General features: G+C 38.8%; 1 protein-coding gene across 1 annotated transcript in view; it reads right to left on the bottom strand.

Moving 5' to 3' along the window:
* Positions 1 to 3,863: 3,863 nt before the first annotated feature.
* LOC136864772 (protein RER1) overlaps positions 3,864 to 16,913 on the bottom strand; it is a 149,725-nt gene continuing 136,675 nt past the window's right edge. Inside the window, exons 6-7 of the mRNA XM_067142143.2 lie at positions 14,724 to 14,798; positions 3,864 to 14,273 (exon numbers count right to left, since the gene is read on the bottom strand). Of these exons, the coding sequence (XP_066998244.1) occupies positions 14,229 to 14,273; positions 14,724 to 14,798 (120 nt within the window). The 3' untranslated portion in view covers positions 3,864 to 14,228. The remainder of the gene's footprint in view (positions 14,274 to 14,723; positions 14,799 to 16,913) is intronic.

A 16,913-nucleotide genomic window follows, 5' to 3' on the forward strand; every position in this document is an offset into this window, starting at 1 on the left:
ACAATATACTTTAAAAAAATAGTAATGAGACTATCACAAACAATGCCTTTCTTACATTTTAGTATCTTCATAACCACAAGTTTTGTATATCTTGTCTATCTATTAGTAAAGCTCATCATCACCCTCCTCATCACTGTCGGCGACAGTATCAGGAAGAATATCAGGAGTTATGTTTGTCCCTTATAGTCCCTTATAGAAGTTGTGAAATACTTCAGGTATTAGAGGGAACAGAGAAAGAAGATCTTGTTTCTTCAGCACCGAAGTCCGAAGTGGTCCATTGTAAGACTGCTGAGGTAATAGTCGATTATTACCTTGACCTCGTCTAGATAAAGAAATTTTCTTGAAGTTTGCAGATACATCTAACGTGTCTTTGTAGAGAAGTACCGTTGACTTTTTCTCATATCTAAGCCACTTTACATCCTTCCAATAAAACCTTTCCCCGTCATCATTGTTTTTCTTCATTTGCAACACATTTATGTACAAATCAGAGTACTCTAAGAAGTGTTCCTTACTCATAGGGTATACTTTGAAAGAAGGAGTCTTTCCACAGGAGCGAACAAGCTGCACCCAAGCATGTGGATGATAAACTGGAATTGACGCTTTATTCTTCTTCCTCTCAATAAGGGCATGGTCATCATCACATTCTGAGTGTGTGTGACCAGGGATCAAGAACTTGAGGTCTATTATGTCTATAGTGGAATCATTTCTTAATGTAAACATGCACATTGCCACCATATTTTTATTTTTGTTTTGTCCTCCACATGTGTGAGTACATTATTACTCTTTTCACATGAGAAGGGACACCTGTGAGATGTCTAGCCACACAAGATGCAATCTGATTGGAGCCTCTTCCACCATCTGCTTCACTCCACATGTAACAGTGCGCCTCAGCTGTGCAGTCATGTACAGTGAGGTTGAAAGGCCATAGCAATCTCTTATAAAATGCAACAGAACTCTCGATGTTGGAGGTCGGAAAGCACTGCTGCATATCAAAAGCCAAGACAATAGTGCTATCTGAATGGAATAGTTGCTTATCATTGGATTTTGCTAAATATGCCTCATCAGCTAACCTATGGTGAATAGCAAGAGATTTCTGCAAAGTTAATTTCTGATCTTCTTCTGCCAAACTTATCTTCAATGCGTACTTGTCACAGGTGTGACAGGTATCCTTCGTCGGTGATTTTATGGACAGATTCTGTTCATGAAACAATCGCTCATAAACAGTTCGACTAACAAGCCTATTGCCATCACAAGCTCTTCTATATTCATCATACAGTTTACTTAAAGCATAATGAGCTGGAAGATACTTGCTTTCTCAATCACTTCATCATTTAATTTGTTTGTAGAAATGTGGCGTCCCCTACAGTCAACAGGTGTTATTCCAGTGAGTGATTTCTGGGACTTCTTAATGACATTTGCTATAAACTTATTTGTTACATCAAATGTGTAAAGAAAGCATTTTTTGCATATTACTTGTAGTTCTCCATTAATTCTCAGATGGTATGTGTGCGTTACAGATCTGCTTTTTAGTTTCTCATCAGGACATGGTACTTTTCTTCTCTCACTTTGTTTTTCATTGGTTGTTATTACGCCGGAAATATATGAAACTCTTTTAGAGTAGTCTCCAATACCCCAGTATTCTTTAAAAATTACTCTTCTATCTTCTTCCAGAAATCTATGTTTACGCTTCAACCTACAGTCTGGCAAAGATTTAGCCTTCCTTCCCAAAACAGCTTTCCCGGTTTCAGTCGTATATTCTAGACCTCTGTTTCTTTTCTTCTTACGATCTCTATGAATTTTTCGGGTATGCCCTTTAATTTGTTTCCTTATCTTGACTTTCCCAACTTTTCCCACATTTTCAGAAGCGAAGTAAATATTATTATTATTATTTTTATTCACTACCTCCGTTTGATTTCCAAATTCATGCACCTCGTCTAAATCACCCCCCCCCCCCCTAGTTTTGAACACTGGATCTTCTTCGTAAAATCCCAATGGCTGTAATGTAGTTAAGTTTCTTTGGTGAATGAATATCTGATAGAACAGGTGAACAGCTGCCTTCTCCATCCGACGAATAAAGGGGGTCATCATCAGAATCTAGCAGGTCCATCAGCTGAGGATCAATAACTGGTGCAGGGCTGGAATCTGAAGAGATTAAAGTAATTGAACAAATAACTGAGAAATAGCCATGTAAAGATTCTTGCAAACCAGTTGTTTTACTCACAGTAATATCCAAGTTCCTTACCTCCTGAATCATCGCTGAGATTCTTCTGGCAAATAGCCATTGTTGCCTTTGTTTGCGAACTAAGCATGATGATACGTAATGACTTGGAGATAGGAATAGGACACACTTCACAAAATTAATTCATATAACATCCTTCTAATCACAGTGGCTACAACAAAATCCATCACTCAGGCATTTATGTACCAATAATGCATTCATAACAAACAGCCTATTGTACACAGCGGATAACATTATTGTTGTCAAATTGCTTTTTCATCATCTTAATGAACATCAATTTCCTGGTTTTCTGTTCAAAACTCCTGGCCGTTTCACTATTGCTACCAAAAAATTAATAATAATAACAACATAATGGTCCCCTTGTTTGGACAGTACACTGGGCAAAAAAGTTTAAGTCAAGTTATATGTGATTCGTAAAAGGAGATAAGTGACTTAATCCCTTCTGCTCACCGAAAGCATAGCGTGCAAAGAGGAATAAGTTGACAATTTCCCCTGTTACCCAAACATGAATTGATCTTTTTGGTTTCAACCCCTATTACACATTTACGTAGTGGTCCTAAAATTGAAGATACGACTTAGCTCCTTTTACCCAGTGTAGAATTTATCTTCCATTTTATTCTGAGCAACAATCACTCCATTTTCACAAAAAAGACTTAACCCCCTTTACCCGAACACCATCAAAATGTAAGACAGGGACATGTGTCCCTAACTTCGCCAGCTGAAGTGAATCATCATCATCATTTCCTTCCAGCAAGCCGGGTAGGAACCAAAAAAAAAAAAAAAAGAATCATATATCTACCTGTATATATTTTTATCCAGTTTGGTGTTGAAACCCTTTCAGACATAAATATGAATGTAAATGAAATGGCGTATGGCTTTTAGTGCAGGGAGTGTCCGAGGACAAGTTCGGCTCGCCAGATGCAGGTCTTTTGATTTGACGCCGTAGGCGACCTGCGTGTCTTGATGAGGATTAAATGATGATGAAGACAACACATAGACCCAGCCTCCGTGCCAGTGAAATTAATCAATTGTGGTTAAAATTCCCAACCCTGCCGGGAATTGAACCCGGGCCCCTACGACCAAAGGCCAGCATGCTAACCATTTAGCCATGGAGCCGGACAATATCATTGTGAAATTCAGGGATATAAGGTTAATACAAAACGGCAACAAATAAGGCAGAATTATTACAATGCTATGTACTTTAAATAATTTTAATAAAAACCATGGTTTTATACATTTTTATATACATAGTGACAAATAATGCTACACAGGTAATTCAACCTTTTTTTTTTTTTTTTTTTTTTCTTCACACACAGCCCTAAAAGGTTTTATCATCCCTGAACTGGAGAAATATGCTATTGTACTTCTGTATTAGTATGTAGAACTTCACTGACTTCCATTTGAAACACTTGCTACATCACGGTATTTCCCTTCTTCAGTTGACACACACAGAATAAGTCCCTAAATATTCAGCTACAACTGAATCATATTCTGTTTAATGCCTTTACAAGAGATATAAGAATTCCACCAAATACAGTCAATTATCACTGGCCTCAATCTTCAAACAAGGTTACATATGCACTAGCCATTCTTAATTCATTTGAAGGATTGAAAACAAAACAAGTTCTCACAAAACCTTTAATGAACCATTGCACACAAAGACTATACATCGCAAAAATGTACACTTCACCATTACACTGCCACTTTTAACATTGGTACAAATACCTGTCAGATTAAAAACTTCAACATATCCACACATTTGTTCAAAATGACAGCAATAACAATATCACAAATGTACACATCAAATAATGCTCACAATGCAGAATTTAAAATTAAATCTCAAAACTCATAATATTCCATCACATTAGATCAGATATTCACACAAAAGAATCTACCAAGAGCAACATCATCACAACATAAAATGCTTCTTCAGCATACAATTTCCTTTCCAACACAGCAGTCTTGAGACATTTTTGGAATCATAAGAAAAGCGTTCAAAAATTATATACTAGCTCTATCAGTTATGACTAATCTAACTGACAAACTCGTACAAATAAGGACTGGGCCGACGACCTTAGATGTTAGACCCCTTTAAACAACAAGCATCATCATCAAATAAGGACTGAAATATATCCAAACTCACTTAAAAAAATATACTGTAGGTAGTGATAATTATATAGTACAAAATATTGGGTATTATCAGTTCCACTCACAAAACACAATGCATACGGAAAGCAATACACATTTCCTGAAGAAATCTGAGGGTGGTGAGTGAGAGGGTGGAAGAAAAATGACGATAACTTACAGATTTAAAATACTGAGTACTACCGAAGTTGCCACTGGATGCACTGTTTAGGACGAAATCCTTACACAGCAATGTAATGTGAGGCGGGATTAAGTGAAATACGCCTGGATCCCATCGCTCACTCCAATGCACATGCATCAATGAACTATCACATGGGAGGGTAGAGGTGGCAACATTACATCACCACTCTCAAGCAGGAACGGGCAGTTAGTGTGCACCGTTAAGCTGTGGTGAACAGAGAGAGTAAAAAGAGCAATGATTCAAACCATGTCAAAACTTATCAAGCCATCAGGAGGAAATGCCCGCTATGATATCGCCTGACTTCACTATTCTTTCATGACAAAGCAGTAGACATGCAAGGATGGTGCCAGAGGTGCTAATGAAGAAATGCTGAGTAGTAATTGGTCACCCACCCTATGGCCCTAGCCTATGAAGGAATGCTGAGAGGTAATTGGCCACCCACCCTACGGCCCTAACCTATGAAGGAATGCTGAGAGGTAATTGGCCACCCACCCTACGGCCCTAACCTATTAGAAATGTCAAGGGGTAATTCGCCACCCACCCTATGGCTCTAACCTATGAGAAATGCAGAGAGGTAATTGGCCACCCACCCTATAGCCCTAACCTATCACTTTGCAGCTTCCATTTGATTTGATCCCTACAGGAATTTCTGAAAGCAAACGCTTCCAAAAGTGATTATGGCTTCAGACTCCAGAACTGGAACAGCTCAAACTCCAACCACCGGCATCCTTTTCGGACAGTATCCAAAGCTTGCTCAAGCAAGGAAAAGTGTGTCAATTAACAGTGTCCCCTTTTCTTCTAAGATACATTTGTATCCCTCAAACATTCCTCTCCCACTTTGGTTCGAATTGGCAGCCAGTATGCACAGCTTGGCTGTGCGAAGAGAGAGAGTAAACACAGCAGCAACTCCAACAACGTCAAAACTTGTATCAAGCCATCTGGAGGAAGTGCCCAGCTATGTTATCGCCTAGCTTCACTATTCTTTCATGACAAAGCAGTAGACATGCAAGGATGGTGACAGATGTGTTGGTGAAGAAATGCTGATAGGTAAATGGTCACCCACCCTATGGCCCTAACCTATGAGAAATGCTGAGAGGTAATTGGCCACCCACCCTATAGCACTAACCAATCACTTTCTAGCCTCCATTTGATTTGATCCATACAGGAATTTCTGCAATCAAACGCTTCCAAAAGTGATTTTGACTTCAGACTCCAAAACTGGAAATGTTCAAACTCCAACCACCGGCATCCATTCCGGACGGTATCCAAAGCTTGCTGAAGCAAGGAAAAATTTGTCAATTTACAGTGTCCCCTTTTCTTCTAAGATACATTTGTATCCCTCAAACATTCCTCTCCCACTTTGGTTCGAATTGGCAGCCAGTATGCACAGCTTGGCTGTGCGAAGAGAGAGAGTAAACACAGCAGCAACTCCAACAACGTCAAAACTTGTATCAAGCCATCTGGAGGAAGTGCCCAGCTATGTTATCGCCTAGCTTCACTATTCTTTCATGACAAAGCAGTAGACATGCAAGGATGGTGACAGAGGTGTTGGTGAAGAAATGCTGAGGGGTAATTGGTCACCCACCCTATGGCCCTAACCTATGAAAAATGCTGAGAGGTAACTGGCCACCCACCCTATTGCCCTAACCTATCACTTTGGAGCTTCCATTTGACTAGGTCCCTACAGGAATTTCTGAAAGCAACAACTTCCAACAGTGATTAGGACTTCAGACTCGAGAACTGGAAATGTTCAAGCTCCAAACACCAGCACACTTTTCGGACGGTATCCGATGCTTGCTGAAGCAAGGAAGTGTGTGTCAATCTACAGGGTGGCCTTATCTTCTAAGATGCATTTGCATCCCTCAAACATTACTCTCCCTCATTTCTTTGTAATGTCATTGCATTGGTTCGTATCGGCAGCTAATTGCACCGTTAGGTTGTGTGAAGAGAGAGAGTAAACAGAGCAACAATTACAAACACCGTCAAAACATGCATCAAGCCATCAGGAGGAAGTGCCCGGCTATGTTATCGCCTGGCTTCACTAATCTTTCATGACAAAGCAGTAGACGTGCAAGGATGGTGACAGAGGTTGATGAAAAAATGCTGAGAGGTAATTGATCACCCACCCTAAAGCCCTTAACTTATGAAGGAATGCCAAGAGTTAATTGGCCACCCATCCGACGGCACGAACCTATCATTTTGCAGCTTCCATTTGATTTGATCTCTACAGAAAGTTCTGAAAGCTAAGGCTTCCAACAGTGGTTATGAACTTCAGACTCCAGAAATGGAAATATTCGAGCTCCAACCACCAGCACCCTTTTCGGACGGTATCCGATGCTTGCTACAGGGTAGCTTTATCTTCTAAGATGCATTTGTATCCCTAAAACATTCCTCTCCCTCTTTTCTTTGTTATGTCATTGCATTGGTTCGGTTTGGCAGCTAGCGTGCACCGCTTGGTTGTGAGGCGAGAGAGGGTAAACATAGCAACAATTCCAACCCCGTCAAAACTTTTATCAAGCCATCAGGAGGAAGTGCCCGGCTATGTTATCACCTAGCTTCACTATTCTTTCATGACAAAGCAGTAGACATGCAAGGATGGTGACAGAGGTGTTGGAGAAGAAATGCTGAGAGGTAATTCGTCACCCACCCTACGGCACTAACCTATGTAAAATGCTGAGAGGTAATTGGCCACCCACCCTATAGTCCTAACCTATCACTTTGCAGCTTCCATTTGATTTGGTCCATACAGGAATTTCTGAAAGCAAACGCTTCCAACAGTGATAATGACTTCAGACTCCAGAAATGGAAATGTTCAAGCTCCAACCACTGCCATCCTTTTTGGATGGTATCCGATGCTTGCTGAAGCAAGGTAGAGTGGCTTTATCTTCTAAGATGCATTTGTATCCCTCAAACATTCTTCTCCCTCATTTCTTTGTAATGTCATTGCATTGGTTTGAATTGGCAGCTAATGTGCACCGTTTGGTTGTGTGAAGGGAGAGAGTAAACACAGCAACAATTCCAACCCCTTCAAAACTTGTATCAAGCCACGGAGGACGTGCCCGGCTATGTTATCGCCCTGGCTTCACTATTCTTTCATGACAAAGCAGTAGACATGCAAGGATGGTGACAAGAGGTGTTGGTGAAGAAATGCTGAGAGGTAATTGGTCACCCACCCTATGGCACTAACCTATGTAAAATGCCAGGTAATTGGCCACCCACCCTATAGTCCTAACCTATCACTTTGCAACTTCCATTTGGGTTGGTCCCTCCAGGAATTTCTGAAAGCAAACGCTTCCAACAGTAATAATGACTTCAGACTCCAGAAATAACTCCAACCACCGGCATCCTTTTTCGACGGTATCTAAAGCTTGCTGGAGCAAGGAAAAATTTGTCAATTTAGTGTCCCTTTTTCTTCTAAGATGCATTTGTATCCCTCATTCCTCATTTGGTTCGAATTGGAAGCTAGTGTGCACAGCTTGGTTGTGTGAAGAGAGAGAGTAAACACAGCAACAATTCCAACCCCGTCAAAACTTGTATCAAGCCTTCAGGAGGAAGTGCCTGGCTATGTTACTGCCTAGCTTCACTATTCTTTCATGACAAAGCAGTAGACATGCAAGGATGGTGATGATGTTTTGGTGAAGAAATGCTGATAGGTAAATGGTCACACACCCTATAGCCCTAACCTATGACTTTGTATCTTCCATTTGATTTGAGCCTTACAGGAATTTCTGAAAGCAAACGCTTCCAACGGTGATTATGAACTTTGGTCTCCAGAACTTAAAATGTTCCAGCTCCAACCACCGGCACCCTTTTCGGACGGTATCCGATGCTTGCTGAAGCAAGGAAGAGTGTGTCAATTTAAAGGGTGGTTTTTTCTTCTAAGATGCATTTGTATCCCTCAAACATTCCTTTCCCTCTTTTCTTTGTAATGTCATGGCTTTGATTCGAATTAGCAGCTAGTGAGCACCACTTGGTTGTGAGAAGAGAGTAAACAGAGCAACAGTTCCAAACGCGTCAAAAATTGTATCAAGCCTTCAGGAAGAAGTGCCCGGCTATGTTATCGCCTGGCTTCACAATTCTTTCATGACAAAGCAGTAGACATGCAAGGATGGTGACAGACGTATTGGTGAAGAAATGCTGAGGGGTAATTGGTCACCCACTCTACAGCCCTATTCTATGAAGAAATGCTGAGAGGTTATTGGCCACCCACCCTATAGCCCTAACCTATCACTTTGCAGCTTCCATTTGATTTAGTCGCTACAGGAATTTCTGAAAGCAAACGCTTCCAGCAGTGATTATGGCTTCAGACTCATGAAATGGAAATGTTCAAGCTCCAACTACCTCCATCCTTTTCGGACAGTATCCGATGCTTGCTGAAGCAAGATAGAGTGGCTTGATCTTCTAAGATGCATTTGTATCCCTCAAACATTCCTCTCCCTCATTTGTTTGTAATGTCTCTTCATTGGTTTTTTTTTGTTTTTTTGGAGTTGAGCCTCTATGGACTGTGTGTTAACAACCAATCTCATTTTCAGTGTGTGTGTATGTCTTTTTCATCTGCCAACTTTAACATCCTTCCAGTATCTCGAGTCCGTCGTCGTGGGCTTTCTTTAGCTCCTGTAGTAAAGGACCTCCTCGTGTTCTGGGTGACGTCTCCACCATAAAAATGGGATAGTTTTTCACCATCCTTCTGTAACCAACCCTGTGACTGATTTTATCTTGCATAATGTCCACCTCCCTCAGATCTTTCTCACACTGTTGAAATTTCTCTACTTGCATGCCTTTGTTTTTAGAAAATTCCAGATTTTCTTTTTGCCGGTCATTATTCATACAGAAGATGTGCCCATAAACAGCATATCTGTTTCTAATCATTGTTGTTACCGGTTCCATCTTGCTGTATACTTCTTTATTGAATTTGGTTTGTATTATTATATGCCCAAGCAGGTTTCAGTGTTTTTTTTTTTGTTTTTTTGCAATCTGCTTTACATTGCGCAGAAGCAGATAGGTTTTATGGTGATGACAGGATGAGGAAGGGCTAGGAGTGGAAAGGAAGTGATTGCGCCCTTAGAGTTGTCTCAACATTTGTGTGTACGATAATGGGAAACCATGGAAAACTATCTTCAGGGTTGCTGACAGGGCTGCTAAACGCAGACTCATAGCTACATGACCCTATCCGTGTGGCCACTTGCTTGATAAGTTTCAGTTCAATATGTCTCATAGAACTGCAAGTTGTTCTCCGTCCCATCCAAGAATCAAAATGCAATCAATATACAGCTATAATCTCCTTTGATCCCAAATGGAAACAAGTATGATATCAGCAATCAGCATACACACCATTACAATATCATAAAATGTGCCTGGATCAATTTTGTAAGGGAAACTGAGATGGTAGGGAAGAGAACATCACATCAAAAATGAAGGCAACGCTGAAGAAATATTACAAAATTTATCTTTATTTTCCACTGCGTAACAAAAACCCAGATTAAGAACGTATTCCTTCCGTTAATTTTTTCTTATGATATTACGTATGTACTGAAGGATTAAAAATCCTAGCCTTCACATTATAATCATTTTAGGACTGATGAAAACACCGTATGTTTTCCTGCAGCATGAATCATGTGTACCATTTAACTTCCACATTTGCCAACAATATGGCATCCCTGTCCAACTTTGTGGACTTGTTCAGTGACAGCCAAGGCCGAGCGAGTATTTTATCTACTACTGAAGTTGCTTTCAACTGATATTCATACTAAACCAACTGGCACAGCACTTTGTTCAAGAGACTTGAGATTCTATTGATGGTAGAACTAAAATCCTTCTTGCAAACTAAATGAGTGAGAAATAAGTCTATACGATGACAATATTTGTAATAAGAAACATGAAACCATGTTCTGGCATTCATGAAGTTTGTTAGTACATTGAAAAGAAAGTTATTACAATCAATTTAATATTTACACTCTTCTTCTTGTACTGTTTCAACATATAAATGTTTCCTTTACAGATTGCCTGCCTTCTTTCCTTTACATGAATTTGATCACTTTGATTCCACAAATACTGAGGGAAGAACTTTCAAAATTATCTTAATTTAAAGAGTATATCATAATGCTCAAAGCATAATGATGTTTGGAAAAAATCCTATATTTAGAATTAGGATCACTTGAGATCAGATGCAGCTCCACGACTTATTATTTGCAAATTGTTGGGTATAAAAATAAGATAAATTTCTTTCTTCCCCGATAAAACTGTAACATCTCATGTTATGCAGAATACCCTATGAATTCTACATTCACTGTTTCTTCAGAAAAGGTTTATTTTCCTACCTACCTACCAACCAACCAACCAACCAACCAACCAACCAACCAACTCTTATCACCCACAGTACAGAACACAATGAAGTTAGAACTTGATCATAAAATGGTTGTCACTTACATTCATACTCCAACTCCTCCTCAAGAATACCATGAGATTTTAAGCAGCCAACTTACAACAAATGTGATATAGTTCTGCTTTCTGTTCACCCTCATTTGTTTCTTGGCCAATCAAAGCAAATTATACTATATTTTCTCAACATATAAGTAGTGTGGATAATCAACAGAGCAGAAATGCTACTACTCCTAGTAATTTTGTAAAATTCATCTAAATTTCGCTCTAAGTAGAAAGGAAATCTGAGAAGAAATGCAAGTCAAATACTGTTGTAATGATTACTTTTATAAAACAATTGAATAAAATCTGAGGCAGTAATCTCAAGAGCAATACTGCAACAAAGAGAATTATTAATAATCACAAAAGTAAGAGACAACAGAATCTTAAAACTGATATCAAACACTTAACATATAAATAAAAGATGTAAGTATATGAAGAGTGATTTCACATAAAATACAATTCCTTTCAGCAAGTGTACATTAATAGAAAATAGAGCCAAAACCTATAAACTGTAGTAGGAGGGGAGTAGTGTTACTAGTATCCATTTTACACATAAGAATCAGGACAAACATGCGTTCGTATTCCGATAGCATAGGCTTCCAAAAAAATTATGGAGAATATTGGGTCGAAGCATAAGTTTGTGCAGTATTCTTTTGGGTTGACAAAAATGTGGCGTGAAGGGATTGCTTATCGTTATTCCGTTGTTTTAACTGAGTTTGGAGTTTGTGTGTTGTGAAACACAAGTTTTCTTGATTGTGAATGTATTATTTGTTTACATTTCAGACAAACAGATATGGAATGTCAAGATGAGTAAAGTGAGCATTTCCGATACATTTTACTCTGAATTTAACCTAGAATCCAGTGCAGCAGAACTGCGAGAACAATTTGTGAAGTGTACGGGAATGAAGCAATTGCTGAAAGAACAGGACAAAAACGGTTTTCCCGCTTTCGAGCAAGACAGTTTGACTTTGACGATCCACGTTCTGGAAGACCTTCAGATTTTGACGAAAATTGCTTAAATGAGTTGCTTCATGAGAATCCTTATCAAACAACGCAGGAAATGGCACACAAGTTTGTGAATGTGATCAGTCAACTATTGTACGCCATTTGCATTTGATGGATAGGTACAGAAATTGAAGACAAAGACAACAACCAGTCTTACTGCTCCATGATAACGCTCGTCCGCACACAGCGCAATTGACCACAGGTGTGATTGCTGAACTTGGCTGGGAACCTCTTCCCCATCCTCTGTGTTTCGCCTGACTTTGCCCTCTCAGATTTCCATCTTTAACGCTCTCTTTCTAACCACATTCAGGGGCAAGTGTTTCCTGACGAAGCTTCTCTTGACCAATGGCTAACAGATTTCTTCCAGTCAAAACCAAAACAGTTCTACAGGCGAGGCATTCAACTGCTACCTGAACGTTGGCATAAGGTCATAGAGAGTCGAGGTGAATACATCACTGAGTGATTGTGAGTTACAGCGTGTGACAGTGACAGTAAAATAAAATACAAAATATAAAAACCGCACAAACTTATGCATCGACCCAATACAATTTGAAATACAAAAAATGGGAAGATATTAAAGAACTAAAGGAAAATTACCGGTAATGGACAAGTAAATGTCGATTTCTTTTGTAAAGAAACACAGAATTTTTAAAAAGATCCTTGGCTAACTACCTCATTGGATGTCAGTCATTGAATGGTAACTTACAACAGCACAAGAAAACTAAAGATTTTACAATGTGGAAGCTAATATCAGACACTCCTAGTCCACCCACATCAATACAGAAATATTCAAGTAGGAGTATAATATGGGTAAAAAACAAACACTCTCTCTTTCTTTCTCTCTCTATGTATATATATATACATATATGAAGACACTAAATTCAGTTCTTCAAAATGTGACTTCCAATAAAACATTCATGAGTGTACGGGGGGGGGAACAAAAAATTATCTTGGAATGTGGAAGTTGAAATCTGACAGTAGCAGTATCAAATTAACACGTGGAAGTTAAAATCTGATAGTAGCAAATTGTCATCATCCTTTGGTGAGACAATCAAAAAATTAAAGATTTATTCTGAATGGACAACTTTGAATTCAATAATATATTAATGTAAAATCTATCAAACTGGAAGAATGAATTAGAATTATTTGGGTACAGAATGTTGACACGTATCAAAAAGCAATCCATTTCAATGAAAGAATAAGGAATCATAGGGGGGGGAAGAAAACTTCCACACAATATTAGTCATCTCAGATTTTTAGAAAAGTATTTCTTAAGAGTTGACTTGATCATCAGGAACTAAAACTTCTATGGAGTTGCAATGTTCTCATTACAGTTAATTTCTAAAATACTGTAATTTTAAGTAATAAAATGTTAATATAAATTATGAAATAGATCTGCTCTAACTTATATGTAATATTTCAAGAATCAATTCTTTACCATCTATTTCAAGTCTCACATGGCAATTTTCAAAAGTGATATTACATCTGAAACAATTTCAATTTAATTTATCTTTCAAGTGAAGTAAGGAACACTGCATAACAAGGCTTTCAAACTCAATCAGAATGGAAATATTAAAATAACTTTGACAATATATATGAAAATGCTTTCAAACAAAATACTGTTATATCTAGACCAGGTCAAAGACAGCAATAACATTTTGACCAGCTTTCCTTTACTTTTGCATATCTTGCATAAAATGAAATCTATTCAGCTTACAACATTGGTAATTAACCATAATTTATACAATGCTAAAAATTTATTAGGAAAATTATTGCCAAGCAAATAGATTTAGTCACCTCATAAAATAAGTCACAAAATTATATTTAAAATACCAGGACTTCTACAACAGTCTGCAATAGATATAAGGCCAATTCATTTGATGTATAGGGCTCATACAATAAATTTTAGGGAGTTAACCCTCCATAAGTGACAATTCAAATTACTTAGTGTTTTTCCATCATTCAACAGCACCACTCGCAAACAGATACAACGTAAATAATCTTGCATTGAATAATGCTGATATATAAAGTCTTTCAATGAACACAGTGAACTCCAATGTCAACAAAATTGGGGAACGAAGAAAGAAATATGACAAGTGAAATAAATACTGAATTAAACACGAAAAAAATCTTATTTGTAAAAAGACATTCTCGGTTCCACAAACTTAACAGTAAGTAGAACACGCCGATCCAGCAAGTGGCTGAACAACACGCTACGTTTAGGAACTGAAGCATCCTTCATTCTTCTCTAACTGCTCCAGGCACCAACGAAACATTTTCAGACTACAATGAAATGAAAATACATTCCCTAAATAGCAAGATAGAAAGAAAAACTACATCAGGAATTCATATTAAATATTTAATGCACTCTCATGGGATATGACAATATTTCAATGCATTTATTAAAAAGACCATGCAAAGCAAAAAATGGATCTTTATATGTATGAACAGAGAAGAGCGGCCTCACATTTGTGACTAGAAAATGGTGAGGCACACAAAGCTCACTACTGGATTTATTACTGGTATCCTCATAAATTAAGGGATCTTCCCTCCATTCCAATCTCTGTCCCATCCCTCATGGAACTCACACACACATTCACACAACCATTGATATATTAACTTTACAATTCACAAATTTATGCTATTTTAAGGAATGCAAAAATGCTTTTATCAAAACAAATCATACTTCCAGTTACCTACATTTCAAGATTAATGTCACTTAGAACTAATCACCTTTCCGGTATCTTCGTGCCCTTGGTACTTAGGCTTCCCATGAGTAAATGGCAGGTAGCGGTACTTAATCATATGCTGGAACACAAATTACAACAGCATAATCAGAATACAGTATCATTTTTGAACAAACCTGGCAAGAGGGGCAGAAGTCAAAGAAATCCAATTAACATTCCTGACTACCATGTGACATGAAAACCAAATTAACAGGCCAAGTAGAACATATTCCTGCTGATCATTGGTGCTGGGAAGTTCATGATACTGCATATTTTGTTTTCATTCACAATCATAGATGAAACTGGTGATAATTGCAGGTGTAATAGACCAGACATCCATGACCTCAGCCCTTTAGATGAAACAAATGGAGAGTATTTCATGGCATAATATTAAATCTGATCAAAAAAATGTGTTGCATAACATGCAAATTTTGCATAATTTTGGATTCCTAGCGCTCTCTCTCTCTCTCTCTCTCTCTCTATATATATATATATATATATATATATATATATATATTGAACCATTCTGTTCATTGGAACAATTGTATTAATTTGAGTATTGGATATTGGAATCACACAAGACCACCCACGAAGCCGATGTCTTACAGTATATGTCATAAAGGGGTCCAGAAGAAGCGTTCTTATGTGAAGTGAGCGCGAGTGTCATTATGAGAAATCTCCAGAACTCATTAAAAGGAGTTATGTCCCAAGCCAAGCCTCTTGATGAAGATTGGGGACGCTTTCCAGTTCCCGGCTAAACTTATTATAGGAGGGAAGAATGAAATAAATTAATATCTTTGGTTACGGAAGAGTTGCATTGGATTTGAGACAAGAATTGCAACCTGTATTATTTCTGCTTTATTTTGATAGGCATTAGGGCTGCATTCAATAATGCATTCGCTAATTTGAGCTCATGATATAATTAATGCGGGAAATTTTCCCGGGCGTGCTAAGATTGCACGCAGTCAAGCGGCGTGATGACGCTACCCGGAATTATAAATTAAGGCCGCCAGGGCATATCAGAGTCATTCTTGGACCGAAAGACTGCGAGAACGAATCGTCGTACTGCGTGTTGGTACTGAGAACAACGCTTTGTCTTCGAGCTACGCCGACTACCCGTACTGCTATTTCTGCAAGGAATTACCCCAGCATCAAGTCAGAACGAGTGTTTGACAGCATCATTGCAAAGAAGCCACAACCAGGAGCTGAAGCCAACACAACAACGGGCATCGATCCAGGAACGTTGGGAGCACCTGACCAGCACAACCTCGAAGGGGACACCTTCCGACTACAGAGGGAGCTGTACGAAGACGCCACACAAGCAAGAATGTCTCCAAGTGGTCAACACTATCTGATGCCAGCTCTGCAGTCTATCAGAATGTGGTAGATCCAGTGGTCCACAGGGATGGCCGCTCCGCTATGTCCCCGATAAATTAAGGTCAGAGCTTTCCAATTCTGTTTCAAGGATGTCATTTAAATTTAGATAGGAATATGGGGGCCGTCAGTCAACATATTTGTGGTAGTAGGAAAATTTCCCTTGTAATTTAGAGCTAGGCCTCAAACTCGAACCCCGTACTTTAAGGTAGATGTTATTTGTAGAGTCCTTGTTAGCGAAGTTATTGTTCATTTTGATTGCGTTATTTTAACGTACGTGTTTTTGTAAGGGTCTGATCGATCTCATTTAGGCATGGAGGTTAGTCTACAGATAGGTACTTTGATTTGATCGCATTTAGGCATTTGTTTCTGCAGACGTAGAAGTGTATCGTTATGACCAAGTCGTGACCAGTAATTCACCCAGATTCACTGATAGAGCGAGCGAGTCCAAATATTTAAGAGATTTGAGCCCATGAGAGGCAGAAGTAAAATTTGCAGTTGGCATGAGAGAGCCCAACCATTGAAAGATTATTGAATTTATTTTGGAAATGCCTAGTATGGCCATGTGACGATCGCTTAATGATTAGTGTTTTGTAGCACCAGGATTTAGCCCGTGAGAGGCATAAGTAAGATGAGCGAGATTGCTGGAAGTATTGAGACGAGGGCAGATAGCCCAGGTATATTTAAATGAGGGCTTTAGCAGCTGACTACGTGAAGTGTTCTTTTGAAAGGCAAGACTTTAGCCTGTCACCCCATTTGAGCTCATAAATTAGGGGACTGCCGCAAGTGGAATGGTGAGGGTGGAGGTCATTGAGCTTGACGT

This window comes from Anabrus simplex, chromosome 2 (genome assembly GCF_040414725.1).
Source record: "Anabrus simplex isolate iqAnaSimp1 chromosome 2, ASM4041472v1, whole genome shotgun sequence".
In the NCBI taxonomy this organism is placed as follows: domain Eukaryota; kingdom Metazoa; phylum Arthropoda; class Insecta; order Orthoptera; family Tettigoniidae; genus Anabrus; species Anabrus simplex.